Source organism: Syngnathoides biaculeatus, chromosome 17 (assembly GCF_019802595.1).
Source record: "Syngnathoides biaculeatus isolate LvHL_M chromosome 17, ASM1980259v1, whole genome shotgun sequence".
Taxonomy (NCBI): Eukaryota; Metazoa; Chordata; class Actinopteri; order Syngnathiformes; family Syngnathidae; genus Syngnathoides; species Syngnathoides biaculeatus.
Genome location: NC_084656.1, coordinates 6,232,782 through 6,250,404, shown reverse-complemented (window position 1 = coordinate 6,250,404; position 17,623 = coordinate 6,232,782). Strand labels below are relative to the sequence as shown.

Genomic DNA, 17,623 nt, shown 5'->3' with positions numbered 1-17,623 from the left:
CTCCACGTCTATGACTGACAGTCGTTCTCACAGCAAAACCAGGGAGTCGGTTGCTCCAGTTTTACAGCCTGGGAGATGTTGGTCTACCCTTTGGCCTATATAATTCCCCCTGCTGAACACTGACTGGTGAAGGGATAGGGGGGAGAGCTGGGAGACAAGTGGTTAAGTTTCCACCAGCAGCCACCATCTGGTTGGCTTTTTCATGAGCTGAGGTTTGACGGGCAATCGGGCCTCTGGGAGGTCTGAGAAGTTGCCAGTTCAGACAGCAGCCCCTCTCCCATGTGGCCTGCTGACGGACTGACTGAGACGCCACACAGGCTTCCAGGAAGCCATAACTGATCTTCTCTAACTGGCTGTGAATTACGTGGAAGGAATATATATGTATATATACTGTACAGAAAGCTGAGACACACAATTTGAATGAACAAGTACGCGGCATCTAAAAAAATAATGATGTTCCTTTCCTATGTTTTTTTTATAATGAATACAGGTGAGGTTAGGAAAGTTGTCACACAATCTCTGTTGTGCTGGTTTCGAAGGAATCTTTTGAATTTCTTTACTTGTCTTTTCTGTTATGTAGAGAAGTAGACCGCTGGAGCTCAAACTCCCAAGAAAACTGTATGGTGGTCATGATCCGAATATGCCAAGTGTAGAAAAAAATGTGCATCTGTCATGCTATAAATGCAACAAGGCTCCAGGTCCGACAGTTCATGGGTTATTGGACTCAGCCACAATATAATAAGTGGTTGATGCCCTACCCATTTTTAACACACATCAGGACTGAATACTAGTGTCCATATATCACATATTCATCAAGTCAACAAGTATTTTTTTCACAGTCAGTATACAACTCTGATAGCATTTCTATCAGTAAAATATGCTATATACTTGAGCTCTATAATTGCACAATGCCTACCTAATAGGTAGGTAGGTTGTTACCTACCTCTAGCTGTTTACTCTTGCTGACACCATTTTTTTTCATGATTATTCCAATATCATACGACATCATAATGAATTTGTATTTTTTTTTCTTACAAGCTAAATTAGCAATCGCACAAGCTTTTGTGGTGGTGTCGTGCAGTTGTTAGGATGCAACGCTATATGATAGTAGCATAAAGTATATGTTTGGGAACTCCTGCAAAATGAGATTTTTATTTTTTTCCTGAAAAGTATTGATATGGGAGGTGTGAGGATTCCGTCTGAGAGCAACAATAAACAATATCTTTGGATTAATTTTAAATGTATTTATTTCAGCTGTAGAGTCATCGACCACAGTGCAATTGTAAAAGTCGTTTGGTTCATGTAGTTCACTCACTGTGAAGCCGAGAAGTGACATAATCAGACTGCATTTTTGTATTGAGGCTGAAATGACTGCTCGAGAAAATCAAATCATTTGATTAGAAAAAGGTTGGAACAAAATCTCTGCCTTGTGGCTTTGTTTCAGCCGCGTAATGTGAACTGTTCAGGCGAATGCACAACGCTCCATTCAGAAATAGGTTGGCGCAATGACAGACAGAAAGACAAGAAATGGTCTGTAAAACACAAAGAATGTCCAAAGTTTGGGATCATTTCACGCAGCATGTCTAGGATGATTTAACATCTCAACACATAGTCGTTAACTCCAGCATGAAAAATGTCACGAATGCAAGGTAACATAGACATTAATACTAGCTCACTTAATAGGTTACCACTGCTTGTCAGAATGTATTTTTGTGAAGATTTTGTTAGATATATACCTAGATATCCACATGATATTGAGTTAGCCTGATAGTTATCATGTTAACATGAGGAGAGTTGGAAACTAATTTCAGTTAAATTGCAAGGTAGTAGTGGGCAATAGCAAATCATTCATTTTCAGACCATAAATGCCCCCCCCCCACACACACACACGCATGCACACACATACTCACAAACACACATCCTTTGTACGATTTACAAAGTAGAGGAGTTTATCGCAACACCAAAAAGGCCAACTCCAGACAATTATTTGTCGATTTTGTTTATTTTGGTAGTGATGGTTACTGCAGCAAAATCGCAGAAGATACCATCGACCCATCCATTTGTACCGCTTATCCGAGCTCGGGTCGCGGGAGCTGGAGCTTCAGCAGGGACACCTAGACTTCTCTTTCCCCAGCCAGTTCATCTAGCTCTACCGGTTGAATCCCGAGGCGTTCCCAGGCCAGCTGAGAAACGTGGTCTCTCTAACGTGCCCTGAGTTGTGCTTAGAACACCTCACCAGGGAGATGTCCGGGAATCCTCCGAATCAGATGCCCCAGCCACCTCCTCTGCTTCTCTCAATATGCAAGAGCAGCGGCTGTACTCTGAGATCCTCGCAGATGACTGAGCTTCTCTCAGGGAGCACCCATAACATGAGCAAAGTTCTGTCGGAGGTGGGAGTTGAAACCCCTTCAGACAGGGGATTCTGCCAGACGCTCCCAGCAGACGCTCACTATATATTTGGGCCTGTCACATCTTCCCCACAATCCATTATTCAATTTTCTAACACTTCTCTGGGTCGGGTTGCAGGGGAAGTAGCTTCAGTAGGGATACCTAGACTTCCCTTTCCCCCACCACTTCTTCCAGAGGGAGGTGTTCCCAGGCCAGCCAAGAGACATAGTCTCTCCAGCATGTCCTGGGTCATCCCCGAGGTCTCTTTCCGGCCTCACCTCACCAGGGAGGCGTCCTGGGTGCATCCGGATCAGATGCCCCAGCCACGTCATCTGGCTCCTTTCAATGCGGAGGAGCAGTGGCTTGACACTGAGCCCTTCCCGGATGACCGAGCTTCTCACCCTATCTCTAAGGGAGAGCCCGGACACACTGTGGTGGAAACTCATTGTGGCCGCTTGTATCCGGGAACTTGTTCTTTTAGTCATGAACCACAACTCGTGCCCATAGGTGAGGGTTGGAACGTAGATCGACTGATAAATTGAGAGCTTCGCCTTTCGACATAGCTCCCTCTTCACCACAATGGACCGAAACAAAGTCCACATCACTGCAGACACTGCACTGATCCATCTGTTGATATTCCGCTCCATTCTTCCCTCACTTGTTAACCAGTCCCCAAGATACTTGAATACCTCCACTTGAGGCAGGAGCTCATCCCCGACGCGGAGAGGGAAAGCCACCCTTTTCCGACTGAAAACCATGGTCTCAGATTTGGAGGTGCCGATTCTCATCCCAGCCACTTCACACTCGGCTCCGAACTGCTCCAGTGAGCATTGGAGATCACAGCTTGATGAAGCCAACAGAACCACATCATGTTCAAAGAGCAGAGATGTGATGCTGAGGCCACCAAACCAGACACCCGCTACACCTCGCCGGCGCCTAGAAATTCTGTCCATAAAAGTTATGAACAAAATCGGTGACAAAGGGGAGCCCTGACGGAGTCTAACTCTCACCCGAAAGAAGTCTAAATTATTACAATGCAATGCGGACCAAACTCTGACAGCGGTCGTACAGGGATGAAATAGCCCGTATCAGTGGGTTCCGGTACAGCATACTCCCAAAGAACCCCCCACAAGACTCCCAAGGGACACGGTCAAACGCCTTCTCCAAGTCCACAAAACACATGTAGACTGGTTGGGCGAGCTCCCATGCACCCTCGAGGATCCTGTCCAGGGTGTAGAGCTGATCTGAGATTCGACTTCCCAATGGACCCTCCTCTCCAGCACCCCTGAATAGACCTTACCAGGAAGGTTGAGGAGTGTGCTCCCCTATATTTGGAAGACACCCTCTGGTCTCCCTTCTTAAAAGGGGTACCACCGCCCCAGTCTGCCAATCCAGTGGGACTGTCCCCGATGTCCATGCTATGTTGAGAAGGTGTGTCAACCAGGACAGCTCCACAACATCCAGAGCCTTTCGGAACTCCCATCCAATCTCATCCATCCCCGGGGTCCTGCCACCAAGGAGCTTTTTAACCACCTCAGTGACCTCAACCCCAGAGCTAGAAGAGCCCGCTTCAGAAAACCCAGACTCAGCTTCCTCATGGGAAGCCGTTTTGGTGGAATTGAGGAGGTATTCAAAGTATTCTCCCCATCGACTCACAATATCCTGAGTTGAGGTCAGCAGTGCCCCATCCCCACTATACACAGTGTTGATGGTCCACTGCTTCCCCCTCCTGAGACGCCGGATGGTGGACCAGAATTTCGTTGAAGCCGTCTTGAAGTCGTTCTCCATGGCATCACCAAACACCTACCACACCTGGATTTTTGCCTCTGTGACCACCAAAGCTGCATTCCACTTGGCGAGCCGGTACTTTTCAGCTCCCTCGGCAGTCCTACAGGCCAAAAATGCCCGATAGGACTCCTTCTTCAGCTTGACAGCATCCCTCACTGTTGGTGTCAACCAACGTGTTCGGGGGTTGCCGCCACTACAGGCACTGACCAACTTACGGCCACAGCTCCATTCGGCCGCCTCAGCAATGGAGGCTCTGAACATTGTCCACTCAGACTCAATGTCCCACACCTCCCCTGGAATGTGACCAAAGTTCTTTCAGAGGAGGGAGTTGAAATTATTTCTGGCAGGGGAATCTGCCAGCTGTTCCCAGCGGACCCTCACAATACGTTTGGGCCTGCCACGTCATACCGGCATCTTCCCCCACCATTGGAGCCAACTCACCACCAGGTAGTAATCAGCTGCCACCTCCACCCCTCTCTTCACCCACGTGTCGAAGACATGCGGTCGCAAGTCTGATGACATGACTACAAAGTCAATCATCGAACTGCGGCCTTGGGTGTCCTGGTGCCAGGTGCACTTGTGGACACCCTTATGCCTGAACATGCTGTTCATCATGGACAATCCTTGATGAGCACAGAAGTCCAGTAACAGAACACCACAGAACACCACTCGGGGGCCGTCCTTCCCAATCACGACCTTCCAGGTCTAACTATCATTGCCCACGTGAGCATTGAAGTCCAGCAGAATGATGGAGTCCCCAGAGGGAGCACTCTCCAGGACTCCCAGTAAGGACTCCAAAAAGCTGTTTGGCACATAAGCACAAACAACAGTCAGGAACCATCCCCCTACCTGAAGGCGGACGGAGACTACCCTCTCATCCACCGGGGTAAACCCCAACCTAAAGGCCCTGAGCCAGGGGGCAATAAGTATACCCACACTTGTTTGGCGTCTCTCACCGTGGGCAACTCCAGAGTGGAAGAGACTCCAACCCCTCTCAAGAGGACTGGTACCAGAGCCTAAACATTGTGTGGAAAAGAGTCTGACTATATCTCGACAGAACTTCTTGAAGACCAGGTGCTCCCGTTCAAACCCCACCTCCAGGTCTCACTCCAGAAGGGGGCCCCGGTGATCTGCATCCAGGCAAAGCAAAGGTCTATCCATTTGTATTTATCTTTATATGAGTCTTACAGCTGTGCTTTGTCTGGTCACTCACCTAGGACCTGTTTGTTCACATCCTCACAGCAACTCATCTCTTAGGATCATTGGGACACAGAAACTCCAAGCCAATACCAACTAGCAAACCTGCTCTAAAAACTAATCAAAACTATGTGAATTTGAAAAAACTAATGTCAAACGGAAATAAAACTGATGACAAATCCCAACCTTTTATAACCCTAGTTCTAACCTCTCAATTCCTGCTACCTGAATAAACATTAATCTCTCCATGTTCTATTCCACTTATCCTATTAAGAGTCATGGGAGCTAGAGCCTATCTTTAGCTGACTTTGAGCAAAAGGCAGACTACATCCTGGACTGATTGCCAGTTAGTCCCAGGGCACGTATAGAGACAACCATTCACACTCACATTCACAGTGTCATTGAGTGGGAACTGAACCCACTCTGTTTGCACAAAACTCAGGCATATGTAACTACCACTACGCCATCAGGGACTCACTTCATATTCAATGACAAATAAAAAGCTTCATGTGCAATTTTATCATATTTTGCGATTATATTTACAGTTTTCCATTTTTTAAATGAAGACAAGAGATTCAATCTTGTGCGATGGAATAGACCTGTTAGTAAATATGCCTCCTTTATAACACAACACCCAAGGTTGTCTTCAAACTGAAAGCACAAGCCAGTGGTTTTCTCACTTGCACTTGATGGGTGGATATATGAATTCATGGCTTCCAAAAAGGCTTACATTGAACCGGCCTCTCTGTTAAGAGTGTGTGTGTGTGTGTGCGTTGGGGGCGGGGGCGGGGGGGGGGGGGGATTTCCATCTGAAATGTCCGTACCTCCTAAACAGGATGTCTGGCAAACATTTTGTTGCATTAGTGTTATCAGGTAGTTGTTACCATTGATGAAATGGTCTTTATATTGGTCCTGATTTACACATCTCAATTCTAATGAAGTTAGTACGTTGTGTAAAAGAACACAATGATTGGCAAGGTCTCTCTAAACACCACCAAGAAACGTTGCCAGGTAAGGAAGTGTTTTTCATGACGCAACGTGGAAAAGTGTGCTTCAAACTGTTTTTGGGAATCATGGAAGTCTGGTCTTCCGGGCCAATGACAAAAAAGGGCCATGCAGATTGTTATCAGCGTACGGTTCAAAAGCCAACTGTTGTGATTGTATCGGGGTGTGAGTACCCATGACATAGGACAACTGTAACATTGGCTTTGGAAATACAAAGTAGTTTCATACTGTATAGTGATATTGATTCATATGGCCACAAAAAAAAGTGCTTCAATATAATGGACAATCCCCCACACCTATTAGCCCGTTACACTAAGGTTACACTGTAGTTAAATTTTACGTACTAACTAACTAATAACTAATTGATTGGGAACATGCATACCTTAAACCACAAAAACAAACAATATATACTAGAATGAGGATATTACAATATAAATGGCTGATGAAGACTTATGTGACTCCTCTTAAACTTAAACATCAGTGGACCACATTCCAGACACGTCTAGTAAGTGCTCTAATGACAAGGGTACTTCATATCATTGTTTATGGTATTGTTGGAACGTCAAAGATCTTGTATCTTAGGTATATATCCCAATGATTTTGCTGTTAATAAAAAGAAGGCCACACTTATAGACTTTGGTCTCCTGTAGGCCAGGACAACAATTGCTTTATTTTGGAAAAAAGTGGACGTTCCTCCAATAAAAGTATTGATGTTGGAAATGGCATCTTGTGTTGCACTGGAAAGACTCACGTATATTACGAGAGGAAGAGCTCAGGATTTTGAGGACATATGGAGACCCTTAGAAGAGTTTTTGAAAAAAATGTGAATTATTTGTGATTTGTGTGCTTTCTTTTTTTTTAACACTATTGTCTGAGCATACTGTTTTTTTGTTGGTTTTTTTTGTTTTTGTTTTACTGTTATTGTGTTGTTTTTGTAAAATTATATATGAAAAATCTAATAAATATATTGTTTAAAAAAAAAGGTTCCACTGTAGTTTGAAAAGGATTTAGAAATCCTTATACAGTACATTATGCCTTTGCCCATTGGCGGTTCACTCTTTGTGGCCTGGTATATTTGCGGATTTCGCTCTCAAAGTTTGTTTTTTTTCCCACAGTACTGTACCATATTTCCACAATGATATATTGCACTTAAAAGTTGGGGCCTGTCACGTCACAAATTTTCTCATAAAAAGACAGGGCACCTTAGAATGTGCATCTTGTGCGCACACCAAGTTCCAAGATCTGTAAATGTTGTTGTGTGACTACTCCAATGATGGATTGTGAGGATAAGCGGCTCAGATAATTTATGGATGAGTGCAGTACTTGCTTTTTGAACCAATGACTGACAATTGTTACATCTATAGATCATTTTTAATACACGTATATACATGTTGTTTGGAACGATTGTGTGAAAAATGTGGTCCAAAACTGACCAGAGCAACAGTGAAATGAATCTAATGGTCAAATCCGATATACAAGCAACACTTACATGTTTGAGTTCCAATAAAACCTGTCTGGTTAGCTCGATTCTTTTCTTGTTGACGTGTTTAATGGCCACCAGGTTGCCCTGCAATCAAGAGACAGTGACAGCACACGTAAATAGGATGTCAAGTTATCAGATTTCTGCCATTTAAAGACTAATAATCACGGATATTGGAAATAAAGATGAAGAGGGGATATCTAGCCACACATTAAAATAAAAATGTATGGTGATTTTACCCAACCATATCAGCTCAAAAATCAGTTTGATGGTACACTTGCTTCGAAAACAAAGGCTTAGAATCTTATTGTCATGGCAACGTGTCTCCCATGTTATGTTAACGCTACCATCTGTATAATTTACTGTTCAGAGATGTGTGCAGTGCGAGTAAGTTTGTTTCACAACAAATGGATCAGGCCCTGTTTATATCCAAGCATGATGATAATCATCATGCTTGGATCATAATACAAGACAAATTTGGTCTTTCAATGATTCCACTATGTCTGAGTATCCATCCATCCATCCATTTGCTGACTTGCTTATCCTCACTAGGGTTGTGGGGGTGATAGAGCCGATCCCAGCTATCTTAGGGTGAGAGGAAGGGTATACCCTGAATTGGTTTCCAGCCAATCGCATAGAGGCAGACAACACTTGCACCCACAATCACACCTACGGGCAATTTAGAGTCTCCAATTAATGTCATAAGCTAGGCTGGACCACACCCAAGAAGGGTGTGACCACTGTCACCACTCACAGCGGTTTCATATTGAGACTGTAATTAGATGGTGTATTTAAGTTGGAGTTTTGGTCACTGGCATTCGCCAGTTCGTTGTGTGTTGTGCCCTGAGTTAGTGAGTTGCATTCGTTGACAGTAGGAATCTCCACCACTGAAAATAGTGTAGTGTTGAGCTATCCTTGTCATAGTGTTTCTGTGCCACCTTAGTTTAGTCCTGTCTTAGTTTATGTTCCATAGTCAAATCCGAGTTCACAGTTTGTTTCCTAGTCATCAGAGCTCGCTTCACGTTTTTGGATCCTGCCTTTGCTTAGCGTTTCTGTACCTCTGCCTTCTCGGACTGCTTACATCGTATATGACCTCAGCTTTGAATAAAACTACGCCTAACGTCATGTCCTTGTCCCAGAGTTCTGCATTTGGATCCAGCCCTGTTCTGGAGGTTCGTGACAATTAATGGATGCTTTTGGGATGTGGGAGGAAACTGGAGTGCCCAGAGAAAACCGACACAGGCGTGGGGAGACGATGGAAATTCCACACAGGCGGGGTTGGGATTTGAACCCTGATCCTCAGAACTGTGAGGTAGATGTGCGAACCATTCATAGAAAACCTACCGTAAATAACCATCTTGTCATATTTCGGTCAGCCATTTGCAACACTACACAACATTTATTAGGACATGACCATATTCCATCTCTTATGATCACTGGGCTTTATCTTGTCAAATCAAACACTGTCATTGAGGTGGGACCGGAAAACACAGCAAAGAGACATACCTTTTACCATGGCAACAAAAACAACATTGAATGATGACAATGTGGGTTGGTAAAAAGAAGAAAAAGTGGGGAAAATGGTTGGCACGGTCACTGAGTGTGAACAGGTGGGTGCCATGAGTGGGTATAAAAGGAACTTACCTGACTTGTTCTGTCATTCATAACCAAAGACAGGACAAAATTAACCTCTTTGTGAAAAAGTGCATGAGAAAATACAGTAGTCCAACACTTTCAGGGAAATGTTCGTCAACATCTAATTGCAAGGAATTTAGGGATTTCATCATGTACAGTCCATAATATCATTAAAAGTTTCAGAGAATCTGGAGAAATCACTGCATGTAAGCAACAAGGCCAAAAATCAACACTGAATGTCCGTGACCTTCGATCCTTCAGTCAGCACTGGATAAAAAACTGACGTCAATGTGTAAAAGACATCAACATATGGGGTCAGGAACACTTCAGAAAACCAATGTCAGGAAAGAAAGTTAGGCGCTATATCAGTAAGTGCCACTAAAAACTTTACAATAAAAGGCAAAATTCATTTACAGTGAAGAAAATAAGTATTTGAACACCCTTCTATATTGCAAGTTCTCCCACTTAGAAATCATAGAGGGTGAGACAAATATATGTAAAACCATATTATTAAATGTAATGTTCCAATACTCTCAAATATAGTTCCAATATTACAATAAACAATATTAACCATATATCCACATACCCTACATTTACCCCCACACACATAATTGTATACTAATCATATTATGCACTTATTTCATTAAAACAATCTCAGTTTAAAGGAAGAACACGTTAAGTACAATTATGGGAACACAGGACACTGCCACACACACTTAGGTGAGGGCAGCTGTTGTAATGACAAATAAACTAAACTGTTGTGATGTTTTCATCACTGTCTATGTAATCTCATGTTGACGTCTGTATCGATTGACCGGTGTGATTCTTAATAAAAGGCTCAGGTAGAGTATGAAGCTACAGAGATCAGGCCAACTGACTGTGACTACATCTCTCCTGGCCAGAATATTGCCTTTGGTGTCCATGTCTGTTGTCTCTAAACTTCCTACTTGTTGTGGCAAGGGATACTCTTCCACTCAAGGTGTGATTCTCCCATGACAAGGGGTTTAAAATTTTCATCGTAGGTGCATGTCCACTGTGAAAGAAATAATCTAAAAAGCCAGAAATCACAATGTATGATTTGTTTTAATAATTTATTTGTGTGATACAGCTGCAAATAAACATCTGAACACCTGAGAAAACCAATGTTAATATTTGGTACAGGAGAACGTTGCTTGCAATTACAGAGGTCAAACATTTTCTGTAGTTGTTCACCAGGTTTGCATAGACTGCAGGAGGGATTTTGGCCCACTCCTCCACACAGATCTGTAGATCAGACAGGTTTCTGGGCTGTCGCTGAGAAACACAGTTTCAGCTCCCTCCAAAGATTTTGTATTGGGTTTAGGTCTGGAGACTGGCTCGGCCATGCCAAAACCTTGATATGCTTCTTACAGAGCCACTCCTTGATTTTCCTGGCTGTGTGCTTTGGGTCATTGTCATGTTGAAAGATCCAGCCACGACCCATCTTCAATGCACTGACTGAGGGAAAGAGGTTGTTCCCCAAAATCTCACAATACATGGCCGCGGTCATCCTTTCCTTAATACAGTCCAGTCGTCCTGTTCCAGAAAAATACCCCCAAAGCATGATGCTACCACCCCGATGCTTCACAGTAGGGATGGTGTTCTTGGGATGGAACTCATCATTCGTCTTCCTCCAAACACGGTAAGTGGAATTATGCCCATAAAGTTCTATTTTGGTCTCATTTGACCACAAAACATTCTCCCATGACTCCTCTGTATCATCCAAATGGTCAGTGGCAAAGTTAAGATGGGTCTTGACATGTGCTGGTTTAAGCAGGGGAACCTTCCATGCCATGCATGATTTCTAATCATGACATCTTAGTGTATTACCAACAGTCACCTTGGAAACGGTGGTCCCAGCTCATTTCAGGTCATTGACCAAGTCCTGTCGTGTAGTCCTGGGCTGATTCTTCACCTTTCTAAGGATCATTGAGACCCCACGAGGCGATATGTTTCATGGGGATCCACTCCGATTGAGATTGAATGTCATGTTTAGCTTCTTCCATTTTCTAATGATTGCTCCAACGGTGGACCTTTTTTCACCAAGCTGCTTGGCAATTTCTCCATAGCCCTTTCCAGCCGTGTGGAGTTCTACTTTGGTGTCTTAGGCCATGTTACAAGTTTGAGTCTTACTGATTGTATGGGGTGGACAGGGGTCTTTATGCAGCTAACGACCTCACACAGGTGCATCTGATTCAGGATAATACATGGAGTGGAGGTGGACTTTTAAAGGCAGACTAACAGGTCTTTGAGGGTCAGAATTCTAGCTGATAATACTTATTTGCAGCTGTATCACACAAATAATCCATCCAGCCATCCATCCATTTTCTTCACCGCTTATCCTCACGAGGGTCGCGGGGAGTGCTGGAGTCTATCCCAGCTGTCAACGGGCAGGAGGCAGGGTACACCTTGAACTGGTTGCCAGGCAATTGCAGGGCACATAGAGACAAACAGCCGCACTCACAGTCACACCTTGGAGCAATTTAGAGTGTCCAATTAATGTTGCATGTTTTTGGAATGTGGGAGGAAACCCAGGCACGGGGAGAACATGCAAACTCCGCACAGGAGGGTCTGGGATTGAACCCAGGACCTCAGAACTGTGAGGCCAATGCTTTAGCATCTGATCCACCGTGCCGTCTTCACACAAATAAATCGTTAAAAAAATCATATATTGTGATTTCTGGATTTTTCTTTTTAGATTATCTCTCTCACAGTGGACATGCACCCACAATGAATATTTCAGACCCCTCCATAATTTCTAAGTGTGAGTAATAGGAATGGGAGCACACATTAAAAGTTAGTAGATGAGGGTTCAATGTTTCTTTTAATGCCAGTTATCCACAGATTTTACCAAGAAACATCTCTAAATTGGAAAAGTATTATCGAAATTCCTCTCACACTCAGACATTCCGATGAGCCCGGCTGGAAAACTGACAGGGAATCAGCATTTGCCACGACTGCAGTGCTTCCTGCTCCGAAACCCCACCGCCACCGCCCCCATTGCTAGTGGATACATTTCAAAGAACAGACAATGTCCACGATCTGGCATTTTGAGGCAGATTTTTATGAAAAATAATTACAAACGAAACAAAAATAGCATAATGTACAATGTCTATGCATTTGAGCCAGAATACGGAACTTGATGTGTTGGAGAGGGGGCGTGAATCGCTGTAGATAGGAGCCGGGTCGTGTTGTGTGGTAAGAGCCAATAAAGTATAAGAGTATAACAGCGAGTCGATGCTCCGTGTTATTACTACTGCCACCATTGAGCAAACAAAACAATGTACAATGTTCAAGCCTTTTGCGTTTGAGCCAGAATACAAAGGCGTGTTGGAGAGGGGCGTGACGCTGAAGGAGGAGCATAACATGGACCTCGGAGATGTACCAGACAGGCTCGTTTCGAAAGAGTGGTGTTCGTGTTCTCTTTGTGACCTAATGCACACTGTGGCGGAATGCCTGTGTTGTTGTGAGTTTGAAAAGGTGGAACAAAAGCGCAGTGTATCGGGATGAACTTAGGTCACGATCAACATGTCTGTATGACATAGATACTAGATAAGATACGAAGTTGTCTGTTTGGACAAAGATGTGTTACATATCAATTTACTTATGATCCATGACAGTTTAATGAAAGGACAACTCCTACATCCAGAGGAAAATGGGTGAGTACACATTTTTAACGGTCTTGGAATCCTATGTGAATGCTATATGAGCTATATGAATGTTATGGGCTATGTCCAACGTTTATCAAGAATGCAAGCTTAATTTCTGAGTATGGCGTAGGACCATCTAATGGTTTATTTATATCTGGAATATAAAATGCAAAAAAAAAAAAAAAAATTGGGACTTCCCTAAAGTGGTTCCATGTATATATCCATCCATCCATTTTCTTAGCCGCACGAGGGTAGCGGGAGTGCTATATCCTATCCCAGCTGTCAACGGGCAGGAGGCAAGTTATACACATGCAGACACGGGGAGAATATGCAAACTCCACACAGGGAGGTCCGGGATTCAATCCAGGTCCTCATAACTGTGAGGCCAACGCTTTACAGCTGCTCTACTCTGCCGCCTCATAAAGTATGTTGTTGCTTATACATTACCGGCACGAGACACTATAGCTAAGTGGCTAATAACCAGTAATGGTTAGATGAACGAGCCTCAACTATGACACCCACAGCTTTATATGTCACGGTGACCCCAGGGGAGGTTAAAGAAGGACAAATTTGGATGCGTTTTCTCAGTTTTTTTGCAGTTGGTGCAAAACATGTCAGCATCTTGGCCGAGCTAAAACGAATGGTCTGTAATGCTAAGCACCAGAGACGTCAGAGGCGGGGTCAAGGACGTTTCTTCCGGGTCTGGCTGTGAAAACTGGAACATATCCAAATTTTCCTTGGATTTAAAAAATGTTCTTTGTTTTCATTTTTTTTCAACTGATGTCCAAAATACTTGTAATAATAATATTACTTCACATTGGAGGGTTTATTGTACATATGATTTTTGCTGAAAGTCTTCCTTTAGTACTGAAATCCTGAAAATACAGGTTCTGGAAAAATACATGCTGCCATCCAAGCAACATCTTTTTCATGGACGCTCCTGCTTATTTCAGGTAAACAATGCCAAACAACATTCTGCACGTGTTACGACAGCATGGCTTAGCTGTAAAAGAGTATGGGTACAAGACTGTTCTGCCTGCAGTTCAGACCTCTTTTCCATTAACAATGTGTGGCAGATTATCCATCCATCCATTTTCTTAGCTGCTTATCCTCACATGGGTTGCGGGGAGTCATGGAGCCTATCCCAGCTGTCAACAGGCAGGAGGGAGGGTACACCCTGAACTGCTTGCCAGCCATTCGCAGGGCACATAGAGATAAACAGCCGCACTCACAATCTCACCTAGGGGCAATTGAGAGTGTCCAAATAATGTCACATGTTTTTGGGATGTGGGAGAAACCCGCGTGCCCAGAGGAAACACACGCAAGTACGGGGAGAACATGCAAACTCCACACAGGCGGGTCCTGGATTGTACCCGGGACCTCAAACCTGTGAGGCCAACGCTTTCCAGTGGATCCACCGCACTGCCTTGTGGCAGATTATTTAGCGTAAAATATGACAACTGAGATCCCAGACTGTTGAACAGCTGAAGCTGTACATAAGGCAAGAATGGAAAAGAGTTCCGACTACAAAGCTTCAACAATTGGTGCCCTCAGTTTCCAAACATTTATTGAATGTTGTTCAAAGAAAAGATGATGGAACACAATGATAAACATGACCCTGTCCCAGCTTTTTGGGAAAATGTTGCAGTCAATAATTCCAAGTTAATAATTATTTGCTAAAAACAACAATGTTTATCAGTTTGAACATTAAATATCTCATATTTTTAGTGTTCAATTAAATATAGGTTGAACATGAATTGCACATAAGTGAATTCTGTTTTTATTTGTTTAACACAATGTCCCAACTTCATTGGAATTGTTTTTTTTTAATATAAATGGTTCAGCCTTATATGTCTCCATTCTTGTCATAAAATATATGAAGCAATAAGTCACTAGGCAACTTAGAATCTCTAAAGTGCCTCTGAAAAAGAACAATATAGATGAAAATTTACAATGCATGAGGCCCATGAGCACCTTCACTATGCTTTTGTCATTGATCTTTATATTAGGATTGACTGCGTTATTATTTTTACAAAACTTGTATAAGTGGCGGCACGTTGGAAGACTGATTAGAGCATCTGTCTCACAGTTCTGAGAACCTGAGAACAATATGTACTAGTCTTAATTTAACTAACTCTACACGGCTGCAGCATGTCAGTAAACAGCTTGATGCACTCTCTTCTGACTTTTTGGGAGGAATTGTTGGCTACTTGTCAAACTAATCACCACATGCTCATGGAGGACAGTTTTATGGAATTATATGACTGGTTGGTAAAGTGGTATCAGGTGTCACAGTATTGGAGTATTTTTACTTGGACGAGCACAGACGTGGGGTGGCTGCATCCATAACAATAACTGGTGCTAATGCAGAAGTAAAGTCATTGTTATAATAAATATTTGCATGAAAAACAGTTGTAGAAGTCAGTTTAAATAATGATAAACTGTAAGTATAGCAATTACTGAGCATGCAATCTCGTGTCGCGTGATGCCATATTCTTACGCTGCTGCCAAACTAGTTATTTGTGCAATATTTGTAACCTTGAAATGTCATGATTACAGTACGTAAATATTTACGTGAAAAACACTTCCGAGGGGAAAATATAGAACAATCAAATGAAAAAAGTATGGCGGTACATGAGTGTACTGTTTTGAAGCATTTGATATGCCGTTTGTAACCTCAGGATATTGTATGGTGGGCTCGTTTTGAACTTCTCCACTTAAAAAAAAAATCCCTGTACAGGTTTTGTGAGGGTGATAGTTTGACCCTGGAGGAGTTTATTTTATTTCTATTATTGCCAAGGCAAAATATTACCTGAAATATGAACAAACCGAAAGTCAACCAGTGTCCCTGAACAGTTTGTGTTTGATCTTAGCAGGTCAAACCTCCTCCACCATAAACAGACAAATTAAGATCAGTAACAAGTTGATTGTTATGTCCAGACTACAAGGCAGGCGAGTCAAAAGAGACAAAGAAGAAGGAGGAAAGAAAAGGAGGAAAAAAAAAACTGAATACAGTACTGACGCATTCTGCAGCTCATATTAAAGGCAACTACCTAAATTCGCCCACACACTTTCTCCTCTCCAGCTTTCTGAGCAAGCATGTACATGAGTAGGTGGCAAAAGAGAGAGAGTTGAAAATGTCAGAACTCACCAAGCCTTACCTTAAAATAGCCCGTTTTTGCAAATAGCTGATATTTTCCATGAGCAGTTATCAAGGAGCCATAACTGGAGCCTCTCTGAGAAGAAAAGGATGAAAAATAGTTTGCCTTGAGTCAATCTGAGCAAAGAGGATTAAATTCTGTCCACTTTCAACAGTGTCACTTAGCTACAAAATAAATTCATCAAAAACTAAAGTGTGTTCGGGTCTTCAATACAGCAGCTCAAGGCCTTGTGTAAATATGTTCTCACAGAGTGAATCAGTGCAGTGCGGAGGCAGTGCATGCAGACATTGAGCTTCATCTTTTTCACAATTGGATAGAATGCAAACACTGGGAGCGCAGAGCACATTGGAAAATATGATCTGGAAAAGATGTACACACTACATTTTGTTCCAAGTTACTAAGCATATGCTGTTTGTGACATTTTCCAATGTACACAATGCAAATCACAATGAAATTTTCCACTTTCATCAACAATTATTTTAGCCTCAATATATAATTCATGGGATTTAACGGAACAGAACCACTTAAAACACTAAGCTCCAAATTATTATGCATGCAGACCAGTAATAAAAAAATATGGGCTTATCAATTGACAGGTACCAGGCAGTATGAGTCTTCAAATGACGAAAACCAAATTTTGCATTTTCCACTTAACTGTTTTTCCATCACACCCAAAGGAGAAATAGGTAGGAACCTGTTACATGTACTCCTTTGCGTTTACTCAAATAGCATTTTAGATAAAGAGTACTTCTCAGAGTAGTTTTAATGCAGCATATATTTTACTTTACTTGAGAATCTGTGTCATGAAGAAATGGTTCTTTTACTCCCCTTACAATGATCTAAATCCCGCTCTGTACTTTTATTTACCAATTATTGCTCATTTATAGATTTTTTTTTTTCCATGTGCGAACTGTTTTGACTTTTGCGGTGGTTTGCTCCAATACCATGTAAGGGCTTGCAACACTGAACACAATTCCACCAAATCGAGCAACACAAGAAGACAGTTACATGATTGCACACTTCTTCTATAGGGCTTGACGGGGGGAGTGTACATATAAACACTAGATTTCCCAGCCCGTTCACACACACGCACTTGGAATTTAGTTTTAGTTGTATTTTTTTTTTTACGTTTATGTTTTGACAAATGAGAAGTTACTCACCATTTACTCACTAGAGTACTTTCTTACTCTTACAAAAGTAATGTATGCGAAGACTACTTTTTACTTTTACTTGACTCATATTACTTTCAAGTCACAGTACTCTTACAATCGTACTCGTACAATATTTGGCTACAATACTCA

The 17,623-nt window shown here is 42.6% G+C and overlaps 1 protein-coding gene across 5 annotated transcripts in view; it reads right to left on the bottom strand.

Moving 5' to 3' along the window:
• npr2 (natriuretic peptide receptor 2) overlaps positions 1–17,623 on the bottom strand; it is a 77,945-nt gene that overhangs the window by 17,899 nt on the left and 42,423 nt on the right. For all 5 annotated transcript variants that reach the window (XM_061847580.1, XM_061847579.1, XM_061847583.1 and 2 more), the window contains 2 exons: positions 16,323–16,397; positions 7,868–7,945 (listed from right to left, as the gene is read on the bottom strand). In XM_061847580.1, coding sequence (XP_061703564.1) covers positions 7,868–7,945; positions 16,323–16,397 — 153 coding nt within the window. The remainder of the gene's footprint in view (positions 1–7,867; positions 7,946–16,322; positions 16,398–17,623) is intronic.